The sequence below is a fragment of the Pongo pygmaeus genome, chromosome 19, assembly GCF_028885625.2.
Source record: "Pongo pygmaeus isolate AG05252 chromosome 19, NHGRI_mPonPyg2-v2.0_pri, whole genome shotgun sequence".
Taxonomy (NCBI): Eukaryota; Metazoa; Chordata; class Mammalia; order Primates; family Hominidae; genus Pongo; species Pongo pygmaeus.
In genome coordinates, this window is record NC_072392.2 from 75,122,988 (window position 1) to 75,137,877 (window position 14,890).

The following is a 14,890-nucleotide window of genomic DNA, read 5'->3' on the forward strand; positions in this document are numbered from 1 at the left end:
GAGAGAGGCTCCGCTTGGGGCCAGAGCGGCCTCCTGCCCCCGGATGTCCACGGTGGTCTCCGCGCCGGGGCGGGAGTCCAGGGACTGTGCCTGTGCGTAGGCGGCGCCACTTTACCCGTGGGTGGGAAGGCGGGGTGTACGGGTGGTAGCCTCTCTAGGGCTTGGCTGTTTTCAGTATTCCAAGAGCCTCATTGCCATAGCAACTTCCAATCCTAGAGAGTCTTCCTGAAAGGCTTCGTGGAGTCTGGGTTGGGTGGGGACCAGGTGACCCAAGACTCTGTAGGGAAAGAGTCCCCACTGCTACCTTTCCGACCTTGGAGTGTGTCCACAGCTTCTTCCCAGGAAAGTCAAGAGACACTTCGAGCCCAGTTCCCCCAGCTTTCATCGTTCTCTGGAAGCCCTGCCCAACCAAGCCAGGGGAACGCAGGGCGTCTTCACCCTGCGCCTTTCATCCACTCCGGATCTCCAAACACCAACTGGTTCATCACCCTAATGACGCTGACCCTTTTACAAGGCTTCTTTCATGTCAGCCGCCTGGGAGTGCCATCTCAGCATTAAGCCTAGGAAAGCTGACACATGGCGCCCCAGACCCTGCCCTGGAGTTTATAAGGAAGCTCGCGGGGTGAGGTCCCTGCTCTTGTGTCCCCAGTACTCCCACCTCTTATATAAACTCTCTACTCATCACGCTTGCCTTGCCGAATGCGGTCTGGATTGAGAATTCATAGGGGACAAGGGCACAGTTTAACTGTCTTTGTTGTTATTCCCTCACCCAAACGACTATTTGTGGAGCTGAATTAAATTGGAGCTTTCTGGGGTTAAATTGGAGGAGTATGAGGAGTAGCTTTACAATGTAAAGCTAAGAGTAAAATAAGAAGAGGGCAAAAGAATTTTAAAAAGGATTTACCTGTTTGTTCCAGGAAAACAGCATGTGCCAATGCTCCTGCTCTACCTATCCCAGTGTGGAGGGAGCTGAAACCACAGCGACCACTGAGTAGGGAGGGATAGGACAAGCTCACTAGGTTGGAAAGGAGGGGTCATTCGTTGAGCCAGTCACTCAATAGCCCTTTCCAAAACGCCTACTCTGTGCTAGGTTGTGAGGGCACAAGACTTACAGACCACCTGCCCTGCCTGCCAGTGGCTCATAGTCCAGTCTAATGCTAGCCAACCTGTCTCACTATCTTCCCACTTTATATTCTATCTAAGGCAACTCATTTATTCCCACAGCTTTATTTCCATCTGTTGATGACTCTCAACTCTTCATATCTCCAACCTAGACCTTTCTTCAGCTTCCATGGCTGTATATCCAACTATCTACTGGATATCTCTTGTATGTTTCACAAATCCCCAAGGCTTACCATATTTAAATTTAACTTTTCATTGTCTACCCACACCTCAGCAACAGAAAAAACAAATGCTGGATGTAATTATTATCTTTCCTAAATTCCGTATCTTGTTAAATGGATTAAACCATTCTCACTCTTGGCTTCCAATTTGTTGCCAAGTTTTGTTGATTCTCCTACCAAATATTTCCCAAATCTATCTCCATCTTTCCATCCCGATTCAGGCGCTCATCATTTTTTTAAATCTTGGAATAGGCTGGGTGTGGTGGCATGCATCTGTAGTCCCAGCTACTTGGGAGGCTGAGGCAGGAGGATCACTTGTGCCCAGGAGTTAGAGGCTGCAGTGAGCTATGATCACACTAATGTACTCCAGCACGGAGAAAAGAGCAAGACCCTGTCTCAAAACAAAAACGGCAACAACAACAAAACAACAGAAAAAAAAACAACTTGGAATACAGCAATAGTCTCCTAATCGGTCTCTAATTTCATCTCTGTTCAGTCTTCCCTCTTCTGCCAGAGTGACCTTCCTCAGGGACTGATCATGTCTCTTCATTGGCAGTGGCTTTCCATTGCGGTCAATTTGATCTCTTTGGCCTACCACACAAAGCCTTTGATTATCTGTTTCTTTTTTTTAATAATTTAATTTGAGTACCAATATTTAGGTCCTTTCTACCACCAATATTGAACCCAAGTTCTCATAGTTCCAGAAAATACCATGACTTGTAGCCATGTTTCCTCCACCCTAGAACACCGTTTCCCCCAGGCCCTTCAGTGTCCGCTGACTCAAAGTTAAATGCCCTTTTGCTGTGCCCCACAGCACCTCAGTAGTTGTTAGACATCTAGCTTCTCTAGACCGTGAGTTCTGATGGGCAGCCATCACGTATAACTCGTCCACTTTCAGTATATGGCCCTGCACCTGGCACAGAGAGAGATGATGCCCAGAAAACATTTGACGAATAAATGATTGAGTAAACGAAGAGTTACTGTACTCTGATCGCCTTTACAGAGAGAACATCTGGGCCTCAGAGACACCAGAACACCCAGCGGCCCGCGTCGAGGGAGTCTAGAACCTTGGGCTCCCGCGCACACCCAGGCCAGGTCCTGGCCGTCATTCTCCCGCCGGCCTCTGGGGGAGCTGCGCGGTCCGCGCCCGCCCTTCGCTGCCGGAATTCGTCTTGCCTGACGGAAGCCGGGGAGCGGGCAGGCGGTGGGGGCGGGGCCTGGCGGAGCCTACACCGATTCTGGGGGAAGACTGGAGCCTTTGCGGCGGCGCTGCCCCTCCCCTGGTCCCCGCGAGCTCCGAGGGCCCGGCTGGTGCTGCGGGGGCCCCGGGAGGTACGGAGCTGGGAGGCGAGGCTCGTCCGGCGCTAGGATCGGCTTCCGCCTCCGGGCCGCTTTAGGTGGCTGGTCTCTGCCTCTCATTCCCTCTGGGGGCTCCCCCGTGGGAAAATCTGTGGCGGAGGCCCCTCTGGCCCACTCTTATGGTGTCCTTTATTGTGGGGCTGGCTATATGGAGAGGGGGTCTGTGTCAGGAGCTTCCCCTGGAGAGGTTTCTGTTAGGGACCGTCTTTGGGAGTGATCTATCTCTGCTCTCTGGGGAGGATCTTTGTCTGGAGCTTTTGGGGGGCTTGTGTTTGGAAGTTTGCCTTCGGGGAGATATCTGTCTGGGACTTCTTAGGGTTTCTGTATCTGAGCTTTCTCTTTTGTGTCTGTCAGTCCAAGGGCAGCAAAAAGTATCTCCTTTCTGAAGCCTTTTTTTCGTTAGGTTTCTTCACTCTTTTCTCTCTTGTCTTATGTTCATTTTAGCCATAGACTTGACTGGGGTTTAGAGGGAATTGATTGTTATCAAGATGAGTCGTACAGGAAAGCAGATTGTCTTTTTTTGAGACGGAGTCTTGCTCTGTCGCCCAGGTTGGAGTGCAGTGGCATATTCTTGGCTCACTGCAATCTCCGCCTCTTGGGTTCAATCGATTCTCCTGCCTCAGCCTCTAAAGTAGCTGGGATTACAGGCACCCGCCAAGACGCCTGGCTAATTTTTTATATTTTTAGTAGAGACGAGGTTTCACTACGTTGGCCAGTCTGGTCTCGAACTCCTGACTTTGTGATCCGCCCACCTCGGCCTCCCGAAGTGCTGAGATTACAGGTGTGAGCCACCGTGCCCTGCCCCAGATTATCCTTTTTATTTGCTTAGTCCCCCCAGGGAGCAGATGGCTTCAGACAGCCACACAAAATACTGTTCCTGCTTAATTCTCCATGGGGTCATGGTTAAAAAGAGGAAGCTGGGCTGAGGTGCCTTCACTAATTGGTCCTCTACATCTTGCGCACAGAAGGGAACCTGGCCCAGTGGCCAGTGACTTTCCTCTCCCTTTATGGCAGCATTTCCAAGCACCTGCCCTGTGACAGATACTGGCTAGGTACTGGGGATAACAAGGACGAATAAAATAACAGCTTACCGTCCAGTAGTAGACATAGAGACATCGGTTTCCTCTGACTAGCATTGGGATGGTGCTGAAACCCTGGAACTATACATTCAGTTTAGAACTTGGGCTCTCAGTTATGGACGTTCTGCCTTCTGTTTTTTTGGTTTTTGGTTTTGTCCACCAGAAAACATCTGCTAGTAACTGCCCTCTGTGTTGATGCTTTCTTTCCTCACTTCACCCAGCGTGCTTCTGTTCTTCAAGGTTGAAAACTAAGCATGGGGAAGAGCTGCAAGGTGGTCGTGTGTGGCCAGGCGTCTGTGGGCAAAACTTCAATCCTGGAGCAGCTTCTGTATGGGAACCATGTAGTGGGTGAGTGTTGTTGGAGGGGGAGGAACAGTGGAAGAAGTTGAAAAATAAGGAATAGGACTTGATCACAACACACACAGGCTAAAAGCTGCTCCTGGTGGTTTTTGCCCCTGGAAGAATAAAACTTACATTGTAACAGATCAACTCTACAACACTGAACAAATCCGGAGGGAGAAAGCTCTATGTCCAAGATAGGAAGGGGAAGCTGTCATGTCACACTTGTGCTTAGCATGGAATTAGCATAAAATTAATGTCCATTGGCCGGGTGTGGTGGATCATGCCTGTAATCCCAGCATTTTGGGAGGCTGAGGCAGGCGGATCACCTCAGGTCGGGAGTTCAAGACCAGCCTGACCAACTTAGAGAACCCGTGTCTCTACTAAAAATACAAAATTAGCCAGGCATGGTGGCACATGCCTGTAATCCCAGCTATTCGGGAGGCTGAGGCAGGAGAAGCGCTTGAACCCGGGAGGTGGAGGTTGCGGTGAGCCGAGATCGCGCCATTGCACTCCAGCCTGGGCAACAAGAGCAAAACTCCGTCTCAAAAAAAGAAAGAAATTAATGTTCGTTCCCCTAAACCCAAATCATTTCAGTCCTGCCAGGCTGTCAATTCTCTGGCCTCCTCAGCCCCCCACATTCCTTTCTCCCCATCTGGTCAGCCTTAAGATGCTCTCATCACTCACATTTCCCATCTCTCTCTCCACTTCAGACAGTTTTCTCATTTTATACCAGGTTCGGAGATGATCGAGACGCAGGAGGACATCTACGTGGGCTCCATTGAGACAGACCGGGGGGTGCGAGAGCAGGTGCGTTTCTATGACACCCGGGGGCTCCGAGATGGGGCCGAACTGCCCCGACACTGCTTCTCTTGCACTGATGGCTACGTCCTGGTCTACAGCACAGATAGCAGAGAGTCTTTTCAGCGTGTGGAGCTGCTCAAGAAGGAGATTGACAAATCCAAGGACAAGAAGGAGGTGTGTGGCATAGGCTTCTGGTGGGAGCCTCAGTGGTCAGAGAGTTTGGGTGGAGGGCTGGTTTGGGAAGCCTGGCATGGCTCCATTCTTCACTCCAAGGTGAGTTGGGAGCCAGAGGTGGGGTGGAGGCCACTGAGGGTATCTTTACCCTCAGGAGTGGCTGCATGTTGAGTCTGCTCAACCAAAGAGGCCTCTTTGTGGTTTAAGGGGTCCCTGACCTAATGTACGAAGCCCCCATTTAGTTGTTGAAGGGGTCCCTGACCTAATGTATGAAGCCCCCACTTAGTTGTATGAAGCCCCCATATAGTTGTCCTTCCTGATGGTTCCGTGCTTTTAGCTATGAAAGCCCTTCTTTTTTTTGTTTGTTTGTTTGAGACAGGGTCTCACTCTGCCACCCAGGCTGGAGTACAGTGGCATGATCACAGCTCACTGCAGCCTCAACCTCCCAAGGCTTAGGTGGTCCTCCTGCCTCAGCCGCCTGCTAAGACTACAGGTGCACGCCACCACACCTGGCTAAGTTTTGTATTTTTAGTAGAGATGGGGTTTCGTCATGTTGCTCAGGCTGGTCTCAAACTCCTGGACTCAAGCAGTCCACCTGCCTCAGCCTCCCAAAGTGTTGGGATTACAGGCGTGAGCCACTGCATCTGGCCACGAAGGCCCTTCTGTTCTCCAGAATCCCACTGTAAGCTGCAGGGTTCAGGGAGTGCTTCCTTACCAGTTGTTAAGCCAGAAACTGACTGCTAGTAATGAGCATGTATGGGCAATACAGAGCTGGTGACAGAACTCCTAAAAGGAGGGCTAGATGGAGGCCAGAATTTGAACAGAGGAAAGAGGAAAAAAAAACAACTATCTCCTTCCCCACAATGAGTGGTATGGAATCTAGAAAGAGATGAGATATCAGCCATTGAGCTTTCCTCTCATAGAACTCCTAGGTGGTTGCCAGCCCCCATGTCCATTCCTGGTTCTATGGTACATTCACAGGCCTATGCTCTGTCCCTCTTCCCCAGGTCACCATCGTGGTCCTTGGCAACAAGTGTGACTTACAGGAGCAGCGGCGTGTAGACCCAGATGTGGCTCAGCATTGGGCCAAGTCAGAGAAGGTGAAGCTGTGGGAGGTGTCAGTGGCGGACCGGCGCTCCCTCCTGGAGCCCTTTGTCTACCTGGCCAGCAAGATGACACAACCCCAGAGCAAGTCTGCTTTCCCCCTCAGCCGGAAGAACAAGGGCAGCGGCTCCTTGGATGGCTGAAGAGCTGCCGTTCCTCCTTCACGATGCCAGCCCCATTTCAGTGTCTGGGGCTCTGGTAGATGTGTTGAGGGCAAAGTAGAGGGCAAGCTGTCTTTCCCAGTCAACCAGGGAGCTCCCCGCCAGGCCAGGCCCCAGCCACTTTGCTCCCTCTCACCTCTGGGAAGTGCAAATACTCTTGGTTGACATCCCCTTCCTCAGCCCTCCCAGCCTACTCCCCACCCCAGCTTTTATAGGATCTGCTCTACTGTCTCCTGGGGCAGTTGTGGGTCACCGTCCCTTCCAGCTGCCCCAGACAGGAAGCAGAGTCACCACGCAGCAGGGTCCCTTCTTGGGTTGAGTTCCTATTATAGGTAGGGGCCCCACCCTCTGGGCTTCCCGTCAGCGACACACACACACTTATGGCACCAGCCTGGACTCCAGAAAAAGGGTGTCCAGGTATTGTGTGTATGCATTTAGTTGTGCACACACAAATATGCTCCTATACTGGCGTTAGGTGTCTCCTCATCCCTCACCCTGACCTTTCTCCTGTCCTTTTCTTGGCTGGAAGAAGTTAGCCTCCTGGGAGTGTAGTTTTCTGTTTTAAATCCCCCACCCCTGGTTGGGCTCAGTGGCTCACACCTGTAATCCCGGCACTTTGGGAGGCCAAGGCGGGTCGATTACTTGAGGTCAGGAGTTCACAACCAGCCTGGCCAACATTATGAAACCCCATCTCTGCCAAAAATACAAAAGTTAGCCGGGTGTGGTGGCAGATGCCTGTAATCCCAGCTACCCGGGGAGGCTGAGGCAGGAGAATTGCTTGAACTCAGAAGGCGGAGGCTGCAGTGAGCCGAGATCGTGCCACTGCACTCCAGCCTGGTCAACAGAGCAAGACTCCATCTCAAAAAAAAAAAAAAAAAAAAAAATTCCCCACCCCCCCACCAATTGTTTTACTTCCTCTTCCTGCTCAGGGAGCAGATGGGCCTCACTGGTTGAGATGGAATAGAATAACTGGGCCATGAGTCGCCAGCCCACTTTGTGACCCAGCAAGACCTTTCCCCTCTCTGGGCGTCAGTTTCTCATCTGTAAGATGACCAGAGTTGCTTAGATGATCTCCTAGATCCTTTCCAGTTCTCTTGATTTTGTAAAGCCAATGGCTTCTCCCTCTTTAAGGTGCTATGCCGACCAGCCCGGGAGGCTGGGATCTGCTGCTCCCTCCAGCCACCAGGGGGCAGGAGTGCACTACCTGCTGTCAGTCACCAGAGTGGCCGCTCCGTGCCCAGCCCGCCAGCCTCGCCCTTGGAGGCTGCTCTTTATCCTGCCTGTGGTTTTCAGCTCAGAGCTGGACTTCTATTTATAAGTTACCTGTATTTATATTTATATGCCCGCTGTCATGGTGAAGGCTGGACAAGGTGCTCCTCTGGCCCCTCCTTCTTACCTCAGATGCCTGAACAGAACAAGGCAAACCCGTAGCAGCCTCTCAGGAGCTGACAGGTCCTCTTTCGGGGCTCAGGAGGGTGGGCACACACCCAGCGGCCTGCAGAGTAAGCTTATTACCCACAACTGTGCCCGCTTTGTGCTTCTAAGGTGCACACCTAGCCTAGGTGAGACACTGCAGCCAGGCAACCACCGACACATGCCCCTTCTCAAAGCCAGAGGTGAGTGGGGCAGGTGCCCGGGGCTGGGTGAGTGGAATTAGGACACACACAGGCTTGGGCTTCAAGTTCATTTATTGATGCATTGATTGGACACAATAAAACCACAACTGTTATCAAAAAAGTTTCCCTCGCCTCCCCCCTTTTTCTGGTTCTCCCATTGGAAATGTCTTAAAAAAAAAAAAAGATACGGGGGATACTGGCAGGGTCCCATATTGTGGGGTGGGGAGGGGGCAGTGCTGCAGTGGAAGGGAGTTTGTGACGTTGACATTGACAGCATGAAAATGGGTCTTGCAAGTGCATGTGAGACTGCCTCCCAACACTCAGCTTCACAGTGGCAGGGGCTGGTTGGGAGAAGGGAAAGCTGAATGTAGTGCTAGGACCAGTTTGGAGTGGGAAGCTGTAGGGGAAAGTGCTTCCTTTGGGAGCTCTGGGGGGATTCGGTGTTAACTGAGTCCATAGTCTGAGGGAGACCCACACTCGCCCTCCAAGAGTTGGGGTTCAGGAAGTCAGAGAAAGGCTAAGAAGAGAGCTTCTGAGGGATGAGTTACTCCCTCAATATTAAGACTGGGCTCATCAGCAAGTATCACTTGAACCAGGGAGGCAGAGGCTGCAGTGAGCCAAGATTGCACCACTGCACTCTAACCTAGGCAACAGAATGATACTCTGAAACAGAAAAAAAGACTGGGCCCATGAATGCCCAGAAGACTAAGATTAAAACAAACAAAACCCTGGGCCCAACCAGAACATCACCTCCTCTCTTAGTCCCACCCCTTCAGAGCAGATGAAGCTCCCAAAAGCTTTCAGAACCAGCCCCACTACCTCCTTGGTTCTGCCCCCCCCTTAGCACTGCTGATCGAAGGACTTCTGGGTCCCCCTTTCTCCACCATGGTCCTCTGTCACACTCCCATGGTCACCTCGTCCTGATAGCCTTGAGCCTGCTGCAGCTAGAGACCCCATCCCTATCTCCAGTGAAGCCCCAGAGCCTAGGAATAGAGGTCAGAGAGTCGTCCCCTGGGTAGGAGAGGATGGCTTGTAGAAGCTAAGATTCCTGGAGTCTGGCCATGTGGGTCTTGGTGTAGGTCTTGGGTGGAGGAAAGTGAGAGCACCACGTGGCTGGGGCTGAGATTCTGCATAGATCTTTGGGGTCTGTCAGGGTGGGAAATGCAGGCAAGCCTAGGATTAACCCTGGAAGGCCTGGGAAAGGAGGGTGGGGACAGTCCTTGGAAGGGAGCTGCCCTTAAAACTAGCCCAACTCTTTCTGGATCGGGCAGGACCCCTGAAGCTGTTCACAGTCCCTGTGGCATGTAGGAAACCAAGGTGTCTCAGGACAGGAGGAGACAAGGAGTGGCTATTGGGAAATCAGCTCTGGCCTCCCCATGAGGGCTAATAAGGGGCAAGGACGATAGGTCCTGTGGCAGGGCGGACAGCTCCTGCTGGGGTGCGAAACAGAGCTGGGCCCAGGATGGGAGCCGGGAAGAGGGTAGCGGCTGCTGTAGGGGCAGGGCGGAGGGCCAGGGGCCCTGGCAGAGCACAGATGGCAGTGGCTGCGGTGGGGAGCGGGCTGGGCAGGAAGCGGGCTGCCAGCGTCTTTGTGAGTTGCTTCTGCAAGGCCAGTTTAGACTACACAGAAAAGAAAGGAATGGACACAGTCTCCACCCCAGAAAACCCCACCCCCTCCCTGGGGCCCATCCTCAAGCTTTTTGCTGCAGGGAAAACGTGCCTTTTAGAGTTCCAAACCTAAATCCTCCTCCCTTCCCACCCCCAAACATTCATTCTGAAGGGCTTTCTCCACCACCTGTCTTCCTGTCCTGAGGGAGGAAAGTCTCAGCATGGGAGAAGGGAGGAGGATTTATGGGATAGAGATGGTCTCTAGGAGATGCACGCCCACCCCTCACTCTTGCCCCTAGGATGACTACCCCAGCTCACCTCCCCGGAAATTCCTCTGGGCAGATCCCAGTTCCCAGGCCTAGCTCTCTCACTGCCCAGCAGCCTCATTGCAGGGTGGCCTCTTTTCCTGCCCCACCTCAGCCCCCCGTCTGGCCCTCCCAGCCCGCCCTCTCCCCTCCTGACCCAGTCCCAGCTCTGTTGCCTGGAGACAGATACCTTGAGGATACTCACAGCCAGCGCTGCGTGCCTCTGCAGCTTGCTGTGCTGGCTGGAGGGCTTGGGGGGCTTCCCGGCCAGGCGGTCTTTGTGCCTCCTGCTGCTCATGTGCTAATGGACAGACAGACAGACAGACTGGGAACAAGATGACAAAGCCCAAGGACCCCAAGACCATCATCCTCGACTCTTCCCCTTCCTCTATCCACAGCTCATACATCCAAAGCACAGACTGGGTCCTCACCCTGGGGTAGGCCCTGGGAAGGGGAGGTGAGTCTTGGCCTTTGCCCTCAATTGGCCCACTGGCCTGCTGGCCTCGCTCCTCCAGCCTGCTCTGCTGTGCCCGGCCTGCCCTCTTCAGGGTCCCTCCCTCTCCTGCCCTGCCCCCCAACCCCCTCCCCTGGCACCAACCCCAGTCACCGCCTCACTTCTCCCACCTGCTTCAGTTGGGTCTCTGAATTGACCTGGAGCTGACAGAGAGCACAGTGGAAAGCAGGGCTGGGCCCCTGCCGGCCGCCCCGGCCCCCTGTGACTCTCTTGGCCTTGTGTCCGGCACCTCCCCTGGACACCGGGCGGCCCCGGCTCCTCCGGGGAGCCCCTCGCTGACCTTCCATCATCCACCGGTGCTTGGCTCCTGGAGAGGGAAGAAGGCAGTCTCTCAGCAGCAGGAAGGGGTTGCAGGGGCCACAGAGACCCCCTCCACACTCATGCAATTTGGCTCTCCCCATAAGCCTCACGGCTGCTCTGTGCACACATCGCCCTCCAGCCACACATGGTTTCCCCTCCCAGCTTCTGTCCTTTCATGCCAGCCCCTCCTATGAAAGGCCTTCCTGCACTACAAATAGCTGGCTTCCCCTTTGCTTTGATTTCAGTCCCTTCCTTCTGGGTGTAATCTAAGGAGAGAGGCAGATGTCTCCTGTCTCCTGTGGAGTGACCCTTCAGAGATTTAGCGACCTTCAGTTCTTGCTGCCTCAGACTTCTCTTCCCAATTCTCCTTCCCCAAGGAGTAATGGGAGGACCCGGAAACGTCCGTTCAGTAACACACAAGCACAAAGCCTCCGCCACCCAACCCTTGAGTGAAGCACCCGGGAACTCAAGCCTGCCCTCATCTGGCGAGGCTTAGCTTCTGCCCCACCCTTTCCCCGGGCTCCAGCTCCTGCGACTACTAACCTGTGTTGTGAGCCTGAAGCTGGGAGGCCGAGTTCACCGTCACCTTACACGTGGGGCAGTAAAGGTGCCCCTTCTCGCTCCTGCCTTCCCCACTCACGCTGCTTCCCACGGCAGCTGCCGCTGGCTCAGGCCCTGGTGCCTCTCTCCCAGGCTCTGGGGAGCAAGGTGGGCAGGAGGAAGAAGAGGATGAGGAGGCAGCATCCAAGAGCTCTGAGTGGGCTGGCTCCCTGGATGTAGGGTCTGGAGTTGGTGGTGGCTGGAGTGGAGGCCCAAGAGGAGGGACTGCAGGAACTGCTGCAGAGATGGAAGGCATGGGGGCAGAGTGTGAGACCCAAGATGACGCTGGAGACCACCATCTTCAGCTCTGACCATGGAGGTGGCCTGGAAGGCCCCTGGTGGATGACCAGCACTGAATTCCAGGCCCAGCTTTTCTACCAACTCAATGGGCAGACTTGGGCCTCAGTTTCTCCATCTGAGATCATTAAGTTGGACACAGTGGTCTCAGAAAGCCCTCACAGCCCTCATATTCTTATTTGCTAACTTAAATAAACAGAGATCACCAAAAAAGATGTACTAGAATGTTCAGAGAACACTATTCATAATACCATAAAACTGAAACTACCCACATGTCCACCAACAGGAGAGCAGATTTTTAAAAAATAATGGTACGGGCTGGATATGGTGGCTTATGTCTGTAATCTGAGCACTTTGGGAGGCCGAGGCAGGTGGATCACCTAAGATCAGGAGTTCGAGACTGGCCTGGCCAACATGGTGAAACCCTATCTCTACTAAAAATACAGAATTAGGCGTGGTGGCACATGCCTATAATCCCAGCTACTAGGGAGGCTGAGGCAGGAGAATCGCTTGGACCTGGAAGACGGAGGTTACAGTGAGCTGAGATCACGCCACTGCACTCCAGCCTGGGCAACAGAGTGAAACTCCATCTCAAAAAAAAAAAACAAAAAAAACAAAAACAAAAAAACAGTGGTATGGGCCAGATGCAGTGACTCACGCCTGTGATCCCAACACTTTGGGAGGCCAAGGTTAGCAGATCACTTGAGTCCAGGAGTTCGAGACCAGACTGGGTGACACAGCGAAACACCATCTGTACTAAAAATACAAAAATTAGCCAGGCATGGTGGCACATGCCTATAGTTCCAACTACTTGGGAGGCTGAGGCAGGAGGATCGCTTGAGAGCCAGGGAGATAGATGAGCCTAGGTCACACCACTGCACTCCAGCCTGGGTGACAGAGCCAGAGCTTGTCTCAAAAAAAAAAAAAAGAGTTTTTGAAAATTTAAATAAAAACAAAAGTGGTATGATCTGCAATGGAGTACTACACAGCAATGAAAAAGAACAAACTATAGCTACACGCAAAAACATGGATGAATCTTACAGATATAATGAATGTTGATGAATGTTTGTGAGAGATGAATAAAAACTAGATACAGGCCAGGCGGGGTGGCTCACACCTGTAATCTCAGCACTTTGGGAGGCTGAGGTGGGTGGATCACAAGGTCAGGAGTTCGAGACCAGCCTGGCCAATATGGTGAAACCCCGTTTCTACTAAAAATACAAAAATTAGCTGGACGTGGTGGCAGGTGCCTGTAGTCCCAGCTACTTGGAAGGCTGAGGCAGGAGAATGGCTTGAACCCAGGAAGCAGAGGTTGCAGTGAGCCAAGATTGCACCGCTGTGCTCCAGCCTGGGAGACAGAGCGAGACTATGTCTCAAAAAACAAACAAAACAAGACAAAAAAACCCACAAAACAAAACAGATACAAAAAAACCCCTACACACTCTATGTTTCACCAAAAATAGGTAAAACTGATCTATGCTGAGAAAAGTCAGGATCGTATTTACCATCAGAGGGGTTGTAGTTGGTTGAATAGTGTCTCCCCCAAAATTCATGTCTATCTGGAACCTCAGAATGTGACCTTATTTGGAAACAGGGTCTTTGCAGATAAAATTAGTTAAGATGAGGTCATGTTGAATTCGGGTGGGATTGATCTAGTGACTGGTACCCTTATAAAAAGAGCTGGTGGAAACACAGGGACACACAAGGGAGAGTGTGGAGATGGAGGTGGAGATTGGAGTGATGCGTCTATAAGCCAAGGAGTGCCAAGGAATACCGGCAGCCACCAAAGGCCAGAAGAGAAGCATGGGACACTTTCTCCTCTAAGTCCCCAAGAAGGAACCAACGCTGTCAACGCCTTGATTTCAGACTTCTGGCCCCCAGAGCTGTGTGAAAATAAATTTTTGTTGTTTTCAGCCACCCAGGTTGTAGTCTCTTTTTTTTTTTTTTGGGTGGGTAGGGGAGGTTAGAGACAAGGTTTTGCTCTGTCACCCAGGCTAGAGTGCAGTGGCATGACCATAGCTCACTGCAGCCTCGACCTCCTGGGCTTAAGCAGATCCTCCTGCTTCAGCCTCCTAAGTAGCTGGGACTACAGGTGTGCATCATCATGCCTGGCAAATAAATTTTTTGTAGAGACAGGGTCACACCATGTTGCCCAGACTGGTCTCAAACTCCAGGTTTAAAGCAATCCTCCCGCCTCAGCCTCCCAAAGTGTTAACCATCACTAGGTGTGAGCCACCATTCCTAACTTCACAAATTAAGTCATTTGTGAAGGCAGCCCTTGGAAATGAATACTTCAAGGTAATGACCAGGAGGAGGTGCAAGACAAGCTTCTGAGGTGCTGGTAACGTGTTTCCTGATCTGGGTGTGTTCAGTTTAGGAAAATTCATGGAGTGGTACACTTGTGTGCCTTTGCCTGTCTGTATGGAATACTCCAACACAAGCAAAAAGAATAAGCAGAAATCTCTCAACCCCTTGTCAGAAACCAGATGTGGACTGGAGACGTGGGAAAGAGAAGAGCTCAGGACTGACCTTTACTCTGTGGCTCTCCAGGGGCTCCACTGGCCAGCGTTGGGATTGGGGACACTACAGCCCCATCCTGGGCCTGGGTGTGTGGCCTCTGCTTGCTCTTGGCAGCCTCGACAGCCTTGAGTTTTCTGGCATGTTTGTGGCCTTTATAATGTGCCTCGGCCTGGTTCTGGGGAGGGGAGGGCAAGAGGTCACCATTCACTGGCTGAGTCCACATGCCCCATTTGTGAACCGGAGCCCAGCAGGGGGACAAGTCAAAGGGAGGCAGGGCTCGGGCCACACAAAGGGCAAGTCCTTGTCCTTGTCCTCATCATCACCATAGCACATGTGGCTCTGAGGTTTACAGAATGCGTTCTCGCACATGAACTCCAAGGCAGGCAGCCTCTGGCTTCAGATCTGACTCAGCCACTTACTAACTACATCTTTTTTTGTTGTTGTTGTTTTTGTTTTTTGTTTTTTGAGATGGAGTCTCGCTCTGTCGCCCAGGCTGGAGTGCAGTGGCGCCATCTCGGCTCCTGCAACCTCTGCCTCCCGGGTTCAAGCAATTCTCCTGCCTCAGCCTCCGGGGTAGCTGGGACTACAGGCGCCTGCCACCACACCCGGCTAATTTTTTGTATTTTTAGTAGAGACAGGGTTTCACCGTATTAGCCAGGATGGTCTCAATCTCCTGACCTCGTGATCCACCTGCCTCAGCCTCCCAAAGTGCTGGGATTACAGGCGTGAGCCACCGCACCCGGCCACTAACTACATCTTTAGGCAAG

At 52.4% G+C, this 14,890-nt stretch overlaps 2 protein-coding genes across 14 annotated transcripts in view; one reads left to right on the forward strand and one right to left on the reverse strand.

The window, feature by feature from the left end:
• The first annotated feature begins 40 nt into the window (after positions 1 to 40).
• NKIRAS2 (NFKB inhibitor interacting Ras like 2) lies at positions 41 to 8,100 on the forward strand. Of its 10 annotated transcripts, none has more exons than XM_054457561.2 (5): positions 41 to 92; positions 2,347 to 2,675; positions 4,022 to 4,129; positions 4,857 to 5,098; positions 6,106 to 8,100. In XM_054457561.2, exons 3-5 carry the CDS (start codon positions 4,036 to 4,038, stop codon positions 6,343 to 6,345), a joined length of 576 nt encoding a protein of 191 aa, XP_054313536.1. In that variant the 5' UTR covers positions 41 to 92; positions 2,347 to 2,675; positions 4,022 to 4,035; the 3' UTR covers positions 6,346 to 8,100. The 10 variants fall into 10 exon arrangements, with proteins under 10 accessions (XP_054313536.1, XP_054313539.1, XP_054313541.1 ...); XM_054457564.2 differs by having other exon boundaries at positions 47 to 92; positions 4,003 to 4,129; XM_063656647.1 differs by lacking the exon at positions 41 to 92 and having other exon boundaries at positions 2,522 to 2,675; positions 4,003 to 4,129; positions 4,857 to 4,930; positions 5,028 to 5,098; positions 6,106 to 6,160.
• ZNF385C (zinc finger protein 385C) overlaps positions 8,034 to 14,890 on the reverse strand; it is a 62,882-nt gene continuing 56,025 nt past the window's right edge. For 3 of the 4 annotated variants that reach the window (XM_063656640.1, XM_063656641.1, XM_054457554.2), the window contains 5 exons: positions 14,133 to 14,298; positions 11,250 to 11,543; positions 10,517 to 10,713; positions 10,083 to 10,193; positions 8,034 to 9,599 (listed from right to left, as the gene is read on the reverse strand). In XM_063656640.1, the coding sequence (XP_063512710.1) occupies positions 9,363 to 9,599; positions 10,083 to 10,193; positions 10,517 to 10,713; positions 11,250 to 11,543; positions 14,133 to 14,298 (1,005 nt within the window). In that variant the 3' untranslated portion in view covers positions 8,034 to 9,362. The remainder of the gene's footprint in view (positions 9,600 to 10,082; positions 10,194 to 10,516; positions 10,714 to 11,249; positions 11,544 to 14,132; positions 14,299 to 14,890) is intronic. The other variant, XM_054457555.2, reaches the window with a different exon arrangement.